Below are 17,450 nucleotides of genomic sequence, written 5' to 3' on the forward strand. Positions count from 1 at the left end.
TATACTTACCAAGTAGTTATATGATCAGAACCATCCCTCCCCTCTCATGGATAGGAGGGCATAAACAACTGATTTTCACTGCTGAGTAGGTTCCACTTTGCCCCAGTAGTGGGTGAGGGATATCGCCTAGCCTAAACAATAGAGCGCTACCACGAATTTCAAAATTCTAGCTGACAACGGATAGAAGCTATAGCTATGTAACTACTTTATAAGTATGCATAAAACCTGATTTTATTATAAAAAATTTTTATTTATTTTTTGTTGGATCATGTCATGATTTATATAACTTTTTATCAGTCCTTGGGATCTGAGCATGTTTTCAAGTCCTTAATGTTACAGTTCAACTGTATGTCTCCCTTGTTTTAAGAAGCACAAGGTATAGTAGTCAATGGTTTGTATTCTTAAAAATTGGTTATCCAACAATTATTTTTTCAATATTTATGCTAGGACTTTTCCCTTTGTTTTCCTTGCACACTAGATTCTTAAAACTGGAAGCCAGTTTCCCTACATATCCCCTTTGCTCTTAAGTTTTATCTTTTGTGAGTTTTTATTTTTACCTTTACAATTTGTAGTTTATATACAGTAAACTGGCAGTACAGTACAGTAATTTATTTATTGCTGTTCTCAATTAATTTTTTTCAATGTCAGCACGTGTTAGAGAAATGGAAGAAGAAGCAGAGAAAATCCGACAGATTCAGTCAGAAGTTGACAAGCAGATGAGTTCCCCTACAGGTGCAGCAAACTCAACTTCACAGCTCAACTTGTCAATTGAAGAGAAAATGGAAGTTGATGCGAGATCCATTTATGTTGGCAATGTAAGTGTAGACTACCAATTTCTTTCTCCTCAGACAAAATTTGTCTTTTGTTTTAAATTTGTACTGCTTTGTAATGAGTTATTTTAAGTGTAAAAAATTAAAACATTAAGGGTAGATTATTGAATTACTGAAGTTTGGGTAAATTATTAAATTTTACTGTAGTTCATGAGGCACATACTATTCTTTGTTAATAGAACGTAATCTATAGATTCTTGTATGAAGCAGTGTTTGTATTGTTCAAGTTGTTTTTATATTTTACTTTTGTAAGTTATGTAAGTGTTCTGTATTTCCCAGATTTCGTGTTACAACTTTCAAGAAATGCTTATTATAGTTTACTAGGCCAGCAGTACTGTATGTCAGAATTTTTAGAGCAAAAGTTTTGTATTCCATCTTTATTTATGTGGTATCTAGTGAATGCATGAAATACTGCATCAAAACCATTTTCCAAAATATTACTAAGATTCTCTGGATTTCAAAATTAATACATAAAGCCTCTGCTTGATTGGGGTTCAGCGATAGATAGGACTCTTTATCTTTTAACATTATCTTTGGTAAATAACTGGGCAGGGGGTGCCCAAAGAGCTCGCTTAGTAAGTATTCAGATTACCTAGAGTGTTAGCTAAAAACAGAAACCTAGTACCTGGTAACTTCTAAAATCCTATAATCTTTTGTATGCATGTATTTAACTTTGCTTTTACATTTTAACGTGGACATGAAAATGAAATACTATGTACATTTTGTAGGTTGTTGTCGTTTGGGATGTTTGTTGCGTTGTAGTTATTTTAATTTGGGGTTTTGCTAATTTACTCATAGTATATAAAGCATATTAAAGAAGTGTCACGTTTACAAGAGGAGTATGTTTATAATGTTATATTTAGAAAAGTTTTGTTATTTTTATTATATCAGTTACTTGCATATGCACTGTCTGTGATGCAACACAATCCATATGCAACTTCAGCCCTCCTTAATATATACAGGTACTCCTTGTTTAACAACAGGCTTCTGTTCCAGTGACCACGTCATTAAACAAATTTGTCGTTAAGCGTGTTATTCTCATGTATTATATACAGAACTAATTTCCAACATAGCCTACAACTTGGCAAAGTTCTGACAATGCTTCTTATTTTATTACTCATATATTTTAACTTCATTTTATAACTTCAATAGTGTATAATTTTCTTTAAAATATTGTACTTTAATAAACACATTTAGCCTACATTCCTGAGTAACCCTAATAGTAAGTCAGTACAGTACTAAACTTTTCCTCAGAATCTGCACCTTATTATCAGTGACTTTCATATCCTAAATTTGGTATTTCATAATTATCGCTGCTAGTCTTCGTCATTTATTTTGATTGTAGAGAGTAGCGAGATGAAAAAAATGAATTTCGGCGATCACAATGCATTTGAATGTCGCCAACAAAACGTAAGCAAAGCATACTGCTATCGATTGAGGAAAATGAACACTAAACTATTTGCTAATGGGATAAACATTTTCTAGCATAGATAAAGATTTACACTTGCATTTCTTACCTCTAGTATCATCTGATCTCATGGGTGACATATCGAATGTGCATATACACAGTTGTATAAAAGATATTATCAAAACTGTATCATATATAAGACTTTCAAGCATACTAAGAGGGAGGAATTTATACATGCCTAATGTCTCATTGTTTTGATTAAAGGGTTTGACTTGGTAGAGATCTCTCAAGTGAAATATATAAAAAATATATTTTCAAGTTAATATAAATAATTTTACTTAATACATTTTCTTTTCATTACTAATAGTTATTTTCATAAGAACAAAAGACCATGGAATGCCAGTTTTAAGAGGTTCAACTGTATAGCTTTTCTTTACAAAGTATACGAAAGCCTTATTTATTGTTTTATCCATAGATTTCAAGGTTTTCAATATCTAGGCTAGGCTAGGTTGTAAGCATTGAATAGCCTTTCTCTTGGCTACCATTCCCAATGTTTTTCCTTTCATTTTACGGTTTTTTCTCTTCATGTTGCCGTCGTAACTCAGAGTTGTCGTAAGATGAGTACCTCGTTAAATGAAGAGTACCTGTACTTATATGTAGGCAGTTCCTGGTTATTTGCAATCTGGTTTTATGGTGCTTGTCCTGCACCAAAATGAGTATTGGTGCTGGTACATACTTAACAGAGCCTCCATTAATCAGTTATTGGTGCCAATAAATGCCGAAAATCCCCAATTTTCAGTTTATTGGGGATTTTTGCTTATCATCAAGCTGCCAAAACGGAACCCCCACAGATAACTGGGGACTGCCTGTTGAATAAATACAATAAGGAAATAATGGTAACACAGTTAACAATTCTTATAACATACTTTAACAGGGGTATTATAAGGGGATAGACCAGGGTAATTTTGTTTGGTGTGGGAGGGCTGGGAAGGCATTATTATGCTTGGGAGCTTTCCCAGCTGTTATTGACCCAAAAGCAACAGCATCATCTACAGCATCCTTTTGTTTTATTTATTAAATGGTTGCTGTGCGGTACCCTGCCTCCCAACACATTCAACAGATTTTTGTGCCTTTTTGGGGTTTCCCTGCAGCAGCGCAGGTGCTGTTTTTAGCAGTGTTGTTTTTTAGTTTAGTCCATGTAAACAGTTTTGAAACTGCTCACAAAAGAGAGTGACAAGGAGACAGGTTTTACAATTCATTCACATTGTTCTAATGATTTTGTCTTTCTTTTGAACTCTTCCACATTGCTGCTGTTTAAACTTCTGGTGGCATTTTATTCCATGTGTCACATATCTTGTATGTGAAGAAGTTCCCACAATGGGATGTGTTGTATCTCATCAGTTCTATGTAGTTTCTGTATTTGAGCTGCCTCTTTATGGATCCCACAAGTTTCTGTGCCTTCTTTTCAGCTTTTATGTATTGTTTTGTGGATTTTAAGTCCTTGGTAATAATAACTCTTAAAGTCCTCTTGTTTTACACTATTTATGTCATTCCTAAGCAGTATTAGTTGGCATGAAAGTTGTTTATTCCTATTTGTAGCACTTTACATTTATCCAGGTAAAAAGGCATTTGCCATCTTTTTGACCACTTTCATATTTTCCTTAGATCAAGATCATTTCTGAAATCCACTGTAACTGGGTCTGCTGCATTTACACCTAGTTTGGTGTTATCTGCAAATTTAGCTATCCTGCTAGTTAAGCCTACATCAATGTCATTAATATAAGTAAAAAAACAAGAGTGGGCTGGACAGAACCCTGAGGAACTCCGCTTGTCACATCTACCCGTTCTGATTCTACACCATTCAGAGAGAGAGAGAGAGAACGCTGCGTATTATGATGTAACTATTCGCCTAGATCATTCTAAAACTTTACTGTTGTCTCGGGAGCCTGTGACTTTCGCTGGTAGGCCCCACCCCCAGATCGTCGTATATGTACGACTGACGAAGTAGGAGAGATCAGATCATCAGTGAGGAAGAAGGTGCACGAGAGTTCGATCGGAATCGGGTCAAGTCGTCCAATGAGAGAGAACGACAGAGATATTTCGACATTAAGCAAGCCTTCAGAGAAGAAACGTCCTACAAGTTGGTTTTGAGGAGTAACCTGCCCTTCGAGTATCAAGATAGACATTGTTTCTTGCAGTACGGAGTCAAGAAGACGGTTGAAGTTCTAGTTCTCCTTTGTGAAGCCTTCGCTTCGAGCATTGATTTTCGACAGCTGCAAAACTGGCCAGCAAGTATTTCATTACGACATTAGAGACTTCCACCCTTCAGCACTCAAACTCTCACATTCATGACAAGTGTTATCTATAGAGCATTCATACTTCCTGCATATTTTACATACAGTGTGAGGATCAACCGAAGCTTTCGGCATTCTCACCTTGCACCCTTCATTCACACACATTCTCACCACATTTCCAGAATCAGACATCATGATGAAAATTCCAAGCCAAAATCCAAATAACAGTCCACAAATAGCGTATGCCAGTACAACGATCCAAATACGTCACCAAAGGGTCCAAAACGAAGATCAATTGTAATTCAAAAACGAAATCCAGCCGGAGATACCAACAACGATGTTGCCAGTATTGCCGACAGAAAAAATCTGATGGAAAACGGGAATGGTTCCTATTCCTGCCACCCAGCGGCAGCGCGGTGGATCACCTGACCTACCTGTAGCTTGTGCGCGAAACTCGAAATTCTGTCGGCGCGACGGAGTCAATAGCTATGTATATATCTGCCAGGTAAGTATGTATAAAACTTTATTGTATCATAACAATATCATTTTAAGACCCACCCACCTCCCCTCAAGAGACAGGTCGGGCAAGAGATGATCTGAGGAATAGAAAACGGGAATGATTCCAAGTACCACCCTGTAAGGGTTGTTAACCACCTAATCGAACACCTACCACTCGGCGGTTGCCGCAAGTTTTGAAAAATCTGCCAGACACAATAGAGACTATAGCTATATATATATAACTGCCAGGTAAGTATTCATAAAACTTTGTTTTATCATAAATACTTAATTTTTTTCAAAAGATCACAGCACGCTTAATTTTCAAGATTAAGAGTTCGTTAACCCTCTTGCGCTGAAGGGATATAATAAAAATTGTCTCTCGTATGCCGGGGGGTCTTGGAGTGAGCGCGGAAGCGGAAAAAATATTTTTTTATGCATTCAACTTACCTGTCAGATATATACTTAGCTATAGACTCCGTCGTCCCCGATAGAAATTCGAATTTCGCGGCACACTCTACAGGTAGGTCAGGTGATCTACCGCCCCGCCGCTGGTGGCGGGAATAGGAATCATTCCCGTTTTCTAAGAGATTTTCTCTATCGTTTGGATTGTAAACATACGTTTACGGTTCCTCCTGATTTGATTTTCGTGTTTCATCGCCATCGATCTTCTGGGCTGTCTTTTGCAGGGAAGTACTGGGTCTTTGGTTCGGCATACGCTTTTATTAACTTTTTAATGAATTTTGCTTTGAAATTTCAAAGAAAATACTAATTGAAACTACCGAAATTATCGGTAGACACTCACATAGTTTGCAATAAAGGGAATTATTAATATTTATTCATTATTACATGTAATAAAGGTTACAACTTTATTGAGGAAATGTTAAACTCTAATTTCCTACTTTAGGAAGTCAGAAAAGCATATAACTAGATACGCTTACTTTATAAGCTTTAATAGCGTTTGTGCTAACGAGCAGTTAGAGTATTAGCAGTACTAGTAGTTGTTGCATCCTCATTACCTTCTTACTCCACAGAAACTACAAATTTATATATGCAAATTTGAAGATAATGGATGTAGCTCAAAAGCGAGCTCTAAAAAGGTAAGAAGTGAATATAGTGTTCCCCATTGAAGTGGAGGGTGCGTCTGATCGGCTCTGTCTCGCTCCCAGACCTAGACCTCTTCCAAGCTCCCAGGCCCAGAGGAGAAGGAATGTCGACAGTCGTACGGAGGTTACGGAGAATCCCCACCGGTCAGGCGTCCCCTCGGCAGAATCTGTAGCGTCCCAGACTGCCAAGGATCGCCATTGGAAGGGCATCCTAAAAGAGTGCTTTTCGTCTTCCGATTCGTCTCCTCGAAGAAGTGGATGGAATTCCGACGAACTGTCGCGCCTGATCAAGAGGAGTTGGAAAGCTCCGACGTTGGACTCGAGCCCGGAACGTTTCCCGGACGATTCTCCCTACGAAAGGAAAAGAGCCAAGAGGACAATATCTCGATCTCCTACGCCTTCCAGAGCGCTTTCTCTTATTCATGGCAAAGAAAAGGAAGAATTGAGAAAAGACTTTCCGAGGAGAAAGGACGATTTTCTTCCTGTTAAGAGATCTCGTCCTACGGGCGTTCCGGACTCCAGACTTATCTCCTCTACTCCTCGTACGAGTACAGAGAGGAATAAAGAAAGAAGGACGAAAACTCATAGGATTGAGACGCAACATACGGACAATGACGAAAAGTGTCCGAGTTGGACAGAACCACCCAGGCGCTCGGCGCCAGAATTGGACTACTCGGACAGGAAAGCCGGGCAGGCGGATATGTCCTATGCGGACAACTATGTCCAAGCGACTCGTGCCGATTGCGGACAACCTTGACAAGGCGGACAGCCTGGATTGGACAAAATGTCGTGCGCAGGCAACTCCGTCCGGGCGACAGGCGCCAGAAGCGGACAAGACGGACAGGCAGAAGTGTCGTACTGGAATGACACCAGCCAAGCGCCAAGTTCCATAGGTGGACAGCTCGGACAGACGACACGGTCCGAGACGGACAGATACGTCCAAGCGCATTGAACAAACCAGACTTTCGGCAACGGTTAAGCACCAAGCGCCAAGATCTTCCTCAAAAGAATCATACGGAGAAATCAACCAGGAAGCGTCTCTTTATGATTTGGACCAGGAGCAGATTTCTCTGGACAGAGACGAAAGGTGCCGCACAGGCGGCCGTCGTCCTGTTCACGATATGTCCGTTTCTGGTGGAAATCTGCCGCAAGCACAGCTGTCTCCTGAGAAGAATGCAATATGTCGCACAGGCGGCCGTCATTCTTGTCAGGAGGACTTAGATCTAAGATGATGGAATTTTTTCTCAGGATCGTTAGCAAATTAAACAAGATTCGTACGAGCTCTCATTCATTGATTAGAGGCTCTTCCAAATAATAGAGGCATAGAATACGGCCTTATATCCAAGAGAATAAAAATTTGAGGGATTCTCTTCGATCCTAGAGTTTTCATTGCAATCTCTTTCGACTAATACTAATTCGTGTTTATTGGCGAAAAGAACGAAGAGGGCAAGATTTCCTTTCTCTCTCTGAATCGGAGAGGAAAGAATGTAGTAGCAAGACTTGCTATATACGACTACTGAATGACAAGTCATATACCCATACCAGAGTTGCCTTTGTGGTTCGCTACGGAATTATCTATATCCTTACAGGTTTTTTCCTGGTAAGGACTTCGCTTGAAAGGTTTGTTACGATAATACCTACTTAGCTTCGGTATTTAACAAAGGTTGTTTGGCTTAAATTTGCATTATTAAGAGCTTCCTTAGGCTCGAGAATAATTTTATTATATTCCTTCATTGAATGAAGTAACTGGCAACTCATGATGAATGCAGTCAGGCAGCGAGCGAGACTGCCAGGCTGTCATTCTAAGGCCAATACAGTACCATCCGGTTCTCGGTCATGAGTAGTCGTTTACATCTCTCCATCGGGATCGAATGGTTAACCGTATATCCCCCCTACAATCATGGACTTAGTCTCGAATGGAGGAGATAGTTAAGCTAACACAAATAAAATATTGTCTGCCTTTTGCTAAGAAGCTTTCAATAAGAAAGATATTATAACCTTTCAATGCTGTTTACCGTAGGTAACATTATTAAAGGATTCTAACGCAGTAGAACATTATATTATATAATGCTTACGAAAGCATGGCTTATTAGAATACATGCTTAGTGAGAAGATGGATGTAGTAGAGAAATCACTTTAAGACTACGGTATGGTCAAGTCTTTCGAGAAACGCACACAACCTTTTTAGAATCGGATATTGCTCAAGAGAAGATGGATGAGTGGGATGGGAAACATTCTCTTCGTGGCAGAAATGGTTTCCCTGAATGGACTATACTTCATATATAAGAGTTTTTTCCTACTAAGAACGGAATTAACATGTGAAAGGAGGTCGGGTACCATAAAGGCACAGATGTTCTGACACATAACATAAAGAGAATTAGAAGAAAGCGCCAGCCTGGCGCAAAGCGCTAGAAGCGCCAACCTGGCGCAATGCGCCAGAAGCGCCAGCCTGGCGCAAAATTGTGCCAGAAGCGCCAGCCTGGCGCAATGGGCCAAGAGCACCATCCAAGATATTTTCTTGTTTTAGCGAGTTATTAACCTAAGAATCCAGTAGCCTCTCGGACAGCAGGCTCGGTAACGACAAGAATCGTTCCTGATTTCGTTACCCTTTTTATCACTTAGGCCAATTCCACGACTCTCTCATATCGCAAAGAGCATCGAGAATCTCTTTTTTTTTTTGCTCCTGTTCTCGTTAAAAAAGAGAACCTATTTGGAAAACAGACAGGGAACGTAACGATCCTTAAGAGGTTCGATGCAAGATTTTGCATGTCCGTGAGAACCTTCTCGATCGACGATAATAACTGTTAACGTATGTCTAACATTTATTGGAAAGAGTTGTGAGAACCTGCGGAAAGTCTTCTTCATAGATTTCTTAGCAAGGTAGAAGACGAACAGGCTTCCTATAGAATGCTTCCTTTTCCTCGAACCAAGAGAGGTAGCAATATATGCCATCTTTATTTTATAGAAAGGGGAATATACTTTAGTCTTTTTTCCCCTAAATATATTTTATAGAAAGGGGAATATACTTTAGTCTTTTTTCCCCTAAATATAAATATAAATTCTTTACAGAATTTAAGATAAAGGGCGTCAAAGAAAGAGAGGATAATACTTTATGCCTCATTTTGGCCTCAGAGAGGTTGGATTCACAGAGGTCACGTTCTTCTCACAGCATGTTTTTGGAAGTCTTTTCCAAGAGAGTTTGGATATTCTATCAGCATCTATTATTAAATGGACCTTAACAACCTCTCCACTCTGAGTCTGTCTGCATGCAGACTGACCAGAAGTGGACATAAATGAGAGGATTTTTCAAGGTAGATGACAATAGTCATGGCCTAGACATAGAATTGCTGCAGATTGTGCTAGAGGGAATGAGGAAACTGTCCTCTTCCGATACCTCTGTGAACCACATAGCGGTTTTTTCTTCCCTTTCAGAGGGAAGAATCACCTTTGTATATATCTGCTATCAAAGAACGCAGTAAAAGGCTATACTCTGTCTCTACAAAGGGAATTGGAGATAGCAGAGGATTAAGATCTTCGGGATCTTATACGATATATACCTCAATATGACAAGAGTAGGATATCATGTACTTCTAATGGGATCTTTTTTGTGGCCACAGATTCCATGTTCCGACAAGATGGAACTGCTCCTCATCAAACTTCTTTGAGAAATTTTTATGAGGGAATTCTTTGTTTCTCTGGGTCCTAAACGACCAAGAAGACAAGTGAATTTTTTGAGCATTGGAATCTCGCATCAGATTCTATGGAGACTAGACAATGGGTTCTTGCCAGCATAGTATGTCTGGCAAAAGAACTAAAACCCCCTATTCCTGATTCAGTGTTTTCAGATAGAGGTTTCGTTGTCCAGGCAGAGTACTTACGTTTTCATCTACAGTAGAATGGTTCAAACATTTGCCTACAGAGTCTTTGGTATGCGATGACGGCTCGAAATGCTTCCCAGAAGGTGTTCAGAGGGATACAATAAAGAGCTAGAAATCAGGAGTACTCCCAATTTCAGCTCGGAGTCTCCTTCGACTTCCAGGCTTCTTCCCTTCCTTCGGGCAAGGATAGGGAAGATTCTGCAACGAGACACCCCTTCAACATGTAAGAAGAGTCTTTGGTATGCGATGACGGCTCGAAATGCTTCCCAGAAGGTGTTCGATGGCCTACAATAAAAGAGGCTAGAAATCAGGAGTAATCCCAATTTTCAAGCTCGGAGTCCCTTCCGCTTCCAGGCTTCTTCCCTTCCTTCGGGCAAGGATAGGGAAGATTCTGCAACGAGACACCCCTTCAACATGTAAGAAGAGATCTCGTGAGCACGGAAGTATTCAAGAAGGACCCTCCTCGGAGGAAGACTTATCTCTCGTACGGTTAGATATCCTATCGGCTACTGGATGTAGCTGATTACAATCACCTCCCCTTACCGGAGAGACCAAAAGCTCAAAGTGAAAGAATTTCTTCCACCCTTCTCCAGTCTCCTGATAAACGATTGTGGATGTTCAGGACTTTCGGACAATGTAGCGCCAATCAGGCGCCAAAATACCAGAACAGGCGTAAAGACGCCAGAGGAAGACAGTCCAAATAAACACTGTCATTGTCTGATGAGGAGAAGGAGCGTGCCTCCAACCTGGCGCAGATGCGCTAGAGGCAAATAAATCGGAAAAAGTGTCCGATGTGGGCATCGCCAGTTTCCTCGAGACTCTTAACAAGCTCGAAGCTCCAGCAAGTGGGGAGAAGTCAGCCAGGCGCCAGGCGCGAGGCTCCAGGCAGGCGCAAGGCACTAGCCAGGCGCGAGGCGCCAGGCAAGCAACATGAGCCAGCCAAGCGCGAGGCGTCAGACAGGCACGAGGCGCCAGCCAGGCACAAGCCAGGCTCTAGGCTTCATCCAGAAGAGATCAATTTCAAAGAAAGCCCTGGTCTTCTTTGGAACAGTGTGATCTCTAAAGCACTTCTTAAGTAACTTGATGTTTCCTTCAAACAGCTGAGAATTAAAAGCGCTTGAAGTGCGAGCTTTTGACAATTCTTGTTCTTTCCATAACAATATGTCGTGAGAGACATATTAGCTGTAATTTACGGGAGATGCAACTCTGTGTTGTCTTCTCTTTGCACGAAGGAGGTCAAGTTGACCTATGAGAGATCCTTCTCTCTTGGTTACGTGTCTACGGATACGTTGCTGGGATAGGGAGCCGACACTGATCCTTAACTAGTGAGTTAAAAAATTTTATTTTAACAATAGGTATAAAGCCATTTTCTTTGGGTTATTTGAAATGAGTTTGGGGATAGCTCTTTTCAAATTAAGCACAAACCCTCGTGTTAGGATCAGGTGATCGGGATCGGTGTTGTGCTACTTAATTATGCCAGTAGGCATAGGTGTTTTGTCATGTAAGTGGATAGGACCCCTTTGACAAATAACCATTAGATTCTGTCAAGTAAGTGGATAAGACCCCATTGAAAGATCTACAAGAACTCTTAGCCATAGGTCACATCCTCGCTGAGGCTCTTGAGACGAAACAGAGTCCTAGCAATAGCTAGGAGGTCAACCCTTCGTCTAAACACATAGGAACCAAGGTTTTATTTATTTATTACCTACAACGTATGTTGTTTCCTGTCTATTCAGTAAATTAGCTGTCTCTTACCCTCCGCCAAAGGTGCCAATCAGCTAAGTATATATCTGACAGGTAAGTTAAATGCATAAAAATGTTATTGTCATGATACAATAAAGTTTTATGCATACTTACCTGGCAGATATATACGGTTTATGGCCCACCCGACCTCCCCTCAGGAGACAGGTGGAAGAGAAAATCTGTCTTAGAAAACGGGAATGATTCCTATTCCCGCCACCAGCGGCGGGGCGGTAGATCACCTGACCTACCTGTAGAGTGTGCCGCGAAATTCGAATTTCTATCGGGGACGACGGAGTCTATAGCTAAGTATGTATCTGCCAGGTAAGTATGCATAAAACTTTATTGTATCATGACAATAACATTTTTCAAAAAATCATAGCACGCTTAGTTTTCAAGATTAAGAGTTCATTTTTGGCTCCTTTTTTTGTCATTACTTGAAGTTTAGTATGCAACCATCAGAAATGAAAAAAAATATCATATACATATAAATAATGCGATATATTATAGCGCAAAAACAAAATTTATATAATTGTATTCAAATCGCGCTGTGAGCAAAATGGTTAAAGCTAACGAGTTTATTTTTTTTCGTTGTATTGTACACTAAATTGCGATCATTTTGGTATATAACATATTGTAAAACGATCAAAGCAACACAGAGAAAATATTATCACAAAATGATGCATGAATTCATAACGCGCGGACATAAAAAAATGTTTTTTTTTTAAATTCACCATAAATCTAAATATTGCTCTTGGGACTTCCAATTTGTTTCAAAATGAAGACAAATGATTGAATATTACTATACTGTAAGAGTTTTTAGCTTAGAATTGCAGTTTTTTACCATTTCGGACGAGTTAAAGTTGACCGAATGTCGAAATTTTTATATATATTTTTTTTATGTGCAAATATTTCAAAAATGAATAAAGCTATAACTTCAATTAGTTTTTGTTGTATTTTACATGAAATTGCGCACATTTTCATATCTAAAACTCTATGAAACGCCTAATATGAAACTGAGCAAATATTATGAGAATGCGATGTACGCATTTCGGAGATTTGTGGCGGAGAATCGGGGCGCGGAGGGAAGGAAAGTTTTTTTTTTAAATTCTCCATAAATCTAAATATTGTTCTAGAGACTTCAAATTTGTTTCAAAATGAAGATAAATGGCTGAATATTACTAGACTGTAAGAGCTTTAGCTTACAATTGCGTTTTTCGACCATTTCGGTAGAGTCAAAGTTGACCGAACGTGGTTTTTTTCTATTTATCGTGATTTAATGCACATATTTCGTAATTGAGAAAAGCTACAACATTCAATTATTTTTAGTTGTATTCTACATAAAATTGCGCACATTTTCATATATGAAACTTTATGTAATGGCTAATTTAGAATGGTGCAAACATTACGCCAATTGGACGAAAAAAGTTCTGATTTTTTTCGGAAAAGTTACCGCCCGGACGTAAGGAAGATTTTTTTTTTTTTTTTTTTTTTTTTCTCATAAATTCACTATAAATTGAAATATTGTGCTAGAGACTCCCAATTTGTTGCAAAATGAAGGTAAATGATTGAATATTACTAGAATATAAGAGTTTTAGCTTACAATTGCGTTTTTCGACCATTTCGGTTATTTATATGAAAATATTTCAAAACTGATAAAAGCTACAACCATGGGTTGTAGCTGTATTGTGAATGAAATTGTGCACATTTCCATATATAAAACCTTATGTAACGGCTAATTTAAAATGGTGCAAACATTACGACAATTGCACGAAAAAATTTATCAGAAGAGTTACGCGCGGACGTAAGGAAAAAGTTTTTTTCATAAATTCACCATAAATCAAAATATTGTGCTAGAGACTTCCAATTTGTTGCAAAATGAAGGTAAATGATTGAATATTACTAGAATATAAGAGTTTTAGCTTACAATTGCCTTTTTCGACCATTTCGGTTGAGTCAAAGTTGACCGAAGGTTGAAATTCTGGCACTTATCGTTATTTATATGAAAATATTTCAAAATTGATAAAAGCTACAATCATAAGTATTTTTTTGTTATATTCTACATGAAATTGCGCACATTTTCATATATAAAACTATGTAACGGGTAATATAAAATGGTGCAAAAATTATGTCAAAGTGACAAAATAATTTTGAGATATGTCACTGATACTTTTTAGTGCGATAAGAAAGAAATTCGCGCTTGCGCGCCTGCGTACCGACTGTAAACAAAACAACGCATTGATCTGTGAGCTCCCAGCATCCCCCAAAGCGCGTGATTCAAAAGTTTTCGCCTGGTAGGCCTATAAGTATTTTTCCGCAAATTTTAACTAAAACTTTTTTTATTGACGTACCATACGTCCAATCGGCACCCGTCAGACAATTTATGTCAACGTTTAATACGTCCAATCGGTGTGAGAGGGTTAATGGCTCCTTTTTTTGTTATTGCCTGAAGTTTAGTATGCAACCATCAAAAATGAAAAATATATATATATAAATATTGGAATATATGATAGTGCAAAAAAAAATTTCATATATAATTGTGCACGAATCGCGCTGTGAGCAAAACGGCTAATGCTAATGAGTTAATTATTTTTTCGTTGTATTGTACACTAAATTGCGATGATTTTGGTATATAACAAATAGTAAAACGATCAAAGCAACACAGAGAAAATATTATCACAATACGATGCATGAATTCGTAACTTGCGGATGTAAGAAAAAGTTGTTTTAAAAAATCACCATAAATCGAAATATTGTGCTAGAGACTTCCTGTTTGTTGCAAAATGAAGGTAATTGATTGAATATTACTAGACTGTAAGTGTTGTAGCTTACAATTGCAGTTTTTGACCATTTCGGTTGAGTTAAAGTTGACCGAAGGTTGACTTTTTTCTATTTATCGTTGTTTATATGAAAATATTTCCAATGTGATAAAAGCTACAACCATGGGTTGTTTTTTGTTGTATTCTACATGAAATTGTACACATTTTCATATAAAACTTTATGTAACGGCTAATATAAAATGGTGCAAACATTACAACAATCGGACGAAAAGATTTCTGATTTTTACGGAAGAGTTACCACACGGACATAAGGAAAAAGTTTTTTCATTAATTCACCATAAATCAAAATTATGTGCTAGAGACTTACAATTTGTTGCAAAATAAAGTTAAATAATAGAATATTACTAGAATGTAGTAGTTTTAGCTTACAATTGCGTTTTTTTACCATTTCGGTCGAGTCAAAGTTGAGCAAATGTTGAAAATTTGGCACATCATTATTTATATAAAAATATTTCAAAACTGATAAAAGCTACAACCATGGGTGGTTTTTTTGTTGTATTTTACATTAAATTATGCACATTTTCATATATAAAACTTCATGTAATGGCTAATATAAAACGGTGCAAACATTACAACAATCGGACAAAAAAATTTCTGATTTTTGACACATCGTTATTTATATGAACATTTTTAAGAACTGATAAAAAAAATGGAAAAAGTTTTTTCAAAAATTCACCATAAATCGAAATATTGTGCTAGAATGTAATAATTTTAGCTTACAATTGCGTTTTTTTACCATTTTGGTCGAGTCCAAGTTGACCGAAGGTTGATATTTTATTTATATGAAAATATTTAAGAACTGATAAAAAAAAAGGAAAAAGTTTTTTAAAAATTCACCATAAATCGAAATATTGTGCTAGAATGTAATAATTTTAGCTTACAATTGCGTTTTTTTACCATTTTGGTCGAGTCCAAGTTGACCGGAGGTTGATATTTAGGCACTTGTCGTTATTTATATGAAAATGTTTCAAAACTGATAAAAGCTACAACCATGGGTTGTTTTATGTTGTATCCTACATGAAATTGTGCACATATATATAAAACTTTATGTAACCGCTAATATAAAACTGTGCAAACATTATAACAATTGGACAAAAAAAAATTGATTTTTTCGGCAGTTACTGCATGGACATAGGAAAAAGTTTTTTTTTTAAATTTACCATAAATCGAAATATTGTGCTAGAGACTTCCAATTTGCTGCAAAATGAAGGTAAATGATTGAATATTACTAGAATATAAGAGTTTTAGCTTACATTTGTGTTTTTCGACCATTTCGATTGAGTCAAAGTTGACCGATTGTTATTTATATGAAAATATTTAAGAACTGATAAAATCTACAACCATGGGTTGTTTTTAGTTGTATTCTACATGAAATTACGCACATTTCCATAAGTAAAACTATGTAACGGCCAATATAAAACAGTGCAAACATTATGACAAAGGACGAAAAAATTTCTGATATTTTTGGAAGAGTTCCACGTGGATGTAAGGAAAAAGGTTTTTTTCTAAAATTCACCATAAATCAAAATATTGTGCTAGAGACTTCCAATTTGTTGTAAAATGAAGGTAAATGATTGAATATTAATAGAATATAAGAGTTTTAGCTTACAATTGCTTTTTTCGACCATTTCGGTTGAGTCAAAGTTGACCGAAGGTTGAAATTTTGGCACTTATTGTTATTTATATGAAAATATTTCAAACTGAAAAGCTACAACCATGTTTTTTTTTTTGTATTTTACATGAAATTGCACACATTTTCATATATAAAACTTTATGTAACGGCTAATATGAAACAGTGCAAACATTACAACAATCGGACAAAAAAATTTCTGATTTTTTTGGAAGAGTTACCGCGTGGACGTAAAGAAATTTTTTTTTCATAAATTCAGCACAAATCGAAATATTGTGCTAGAGACTTTCAATTTGTTGTAAAATGAAGGTAAATGATTGAATATTACTAGAATATAAGAGTTTTAGCTTATAATTGCGTTTTTCGACCATTTCGGTAGAGTCAAAGTTGAGCGAAGGTTGAAATTTTGGCACATCGTTATTTATATGAAAGTATTTCAAAACTGATAAAAGCTACAACCATGAGTTGTTTTTTTGTTGCATTCTACATGAAATTGCGCACATTTTCATATATAAAACTATGTAACGGGTAATATAAAATGGTGCAAAAATTATGTCAAAGTGACAAAATAATTTCTGAGATGTGTCGCTCATGCTTTTTAGTGTGAGAAGAAAGAAATTCGCGCTTGCGCGCCTGTGTAACGATTGTAAGTAAAACCACAGTTTGATCTGTGAACTCCCAGTATCCCTCAAGGTGCATGATTCAAAAGTTTTCGTCGAGTAGGCCTGTTACTATTTTTCTGCGAATTTAAAAAAAACTTTTTTGCGTTGACGTTTCGTACGTCAATTCAGCACCCAACAGACAAATTTTGTCATCGTTTAATACGTCCAATAGGCGTTTATGGGTTAAATTGAAATATTTTTGGATGGTTTCTTTTTAGCAACGGTTACAATTATATAAACTTGAAAACAACTACTAAATGAAAGAATAGCTTTACATACCACTCCCTGGATTTTTAAAAGCATTTTGTAAAACTAACCTGCATGTCACACTTGTCACCCAGTCTCATTTTTATTACAGGCTGACACAGTATCTGGTTTCATTGTTACCTCTCCCATTTTAGTCAGGTTTACCAATGCGAACCATTTTGCCTTCATGCAGTGGTATGAGCATTGTTACATCTTGCTTATGAATTGTGGGCATGGACTGATTCATATTTGCCTTGTTGAGCTTTGTGAACATGGTCATATTCTTTTTATTGCCTTTTACAATTGCATACAGTAGTACCT

At 37.3% G+C, this 17,450-nt stretch overlaps 1 protein-coding gene across 1 annotated transcript in view; it reads left to right on the forward strand.

The window, feature by feature from the left end:
• The window catches only part of LOC135215538 (polyadenylate-binding protein 2-like), a 175,224-nt gene that overhangs the window by 113,413 nt on the left and 44,361 nt on the right, over nucleotides 1-17,450 (forward strand). Inside the window, exon 3 of the mRNA XM_064250370.1 lies at nucleotides 649-815. Within this exon, the coding sequence (XP_064106440.1) occupies nucleotides 649-815 (167 nt within the window). The remainder of the gene's footprint in view (nucleotides 1-648; nucleotides 816-17,450) is intronic.

The sequence above is a fragment of the Macrobrachium nipponense genome, chromosome 5, assembly GCF_015104395.2.
Source record: "Macrobrachium nipponense isolate FS-2020 chromosome 5, ASM1510439v2, whole genome shotgun sequence".
NCBI classification, from domain to species: domain Eukaryota; kingdom Metazoa; phylum Arthropoda; class Malacostraca; order Decapoda; family Palaemonidae; genus Macrobrachium; species Macrobrachium nipponense.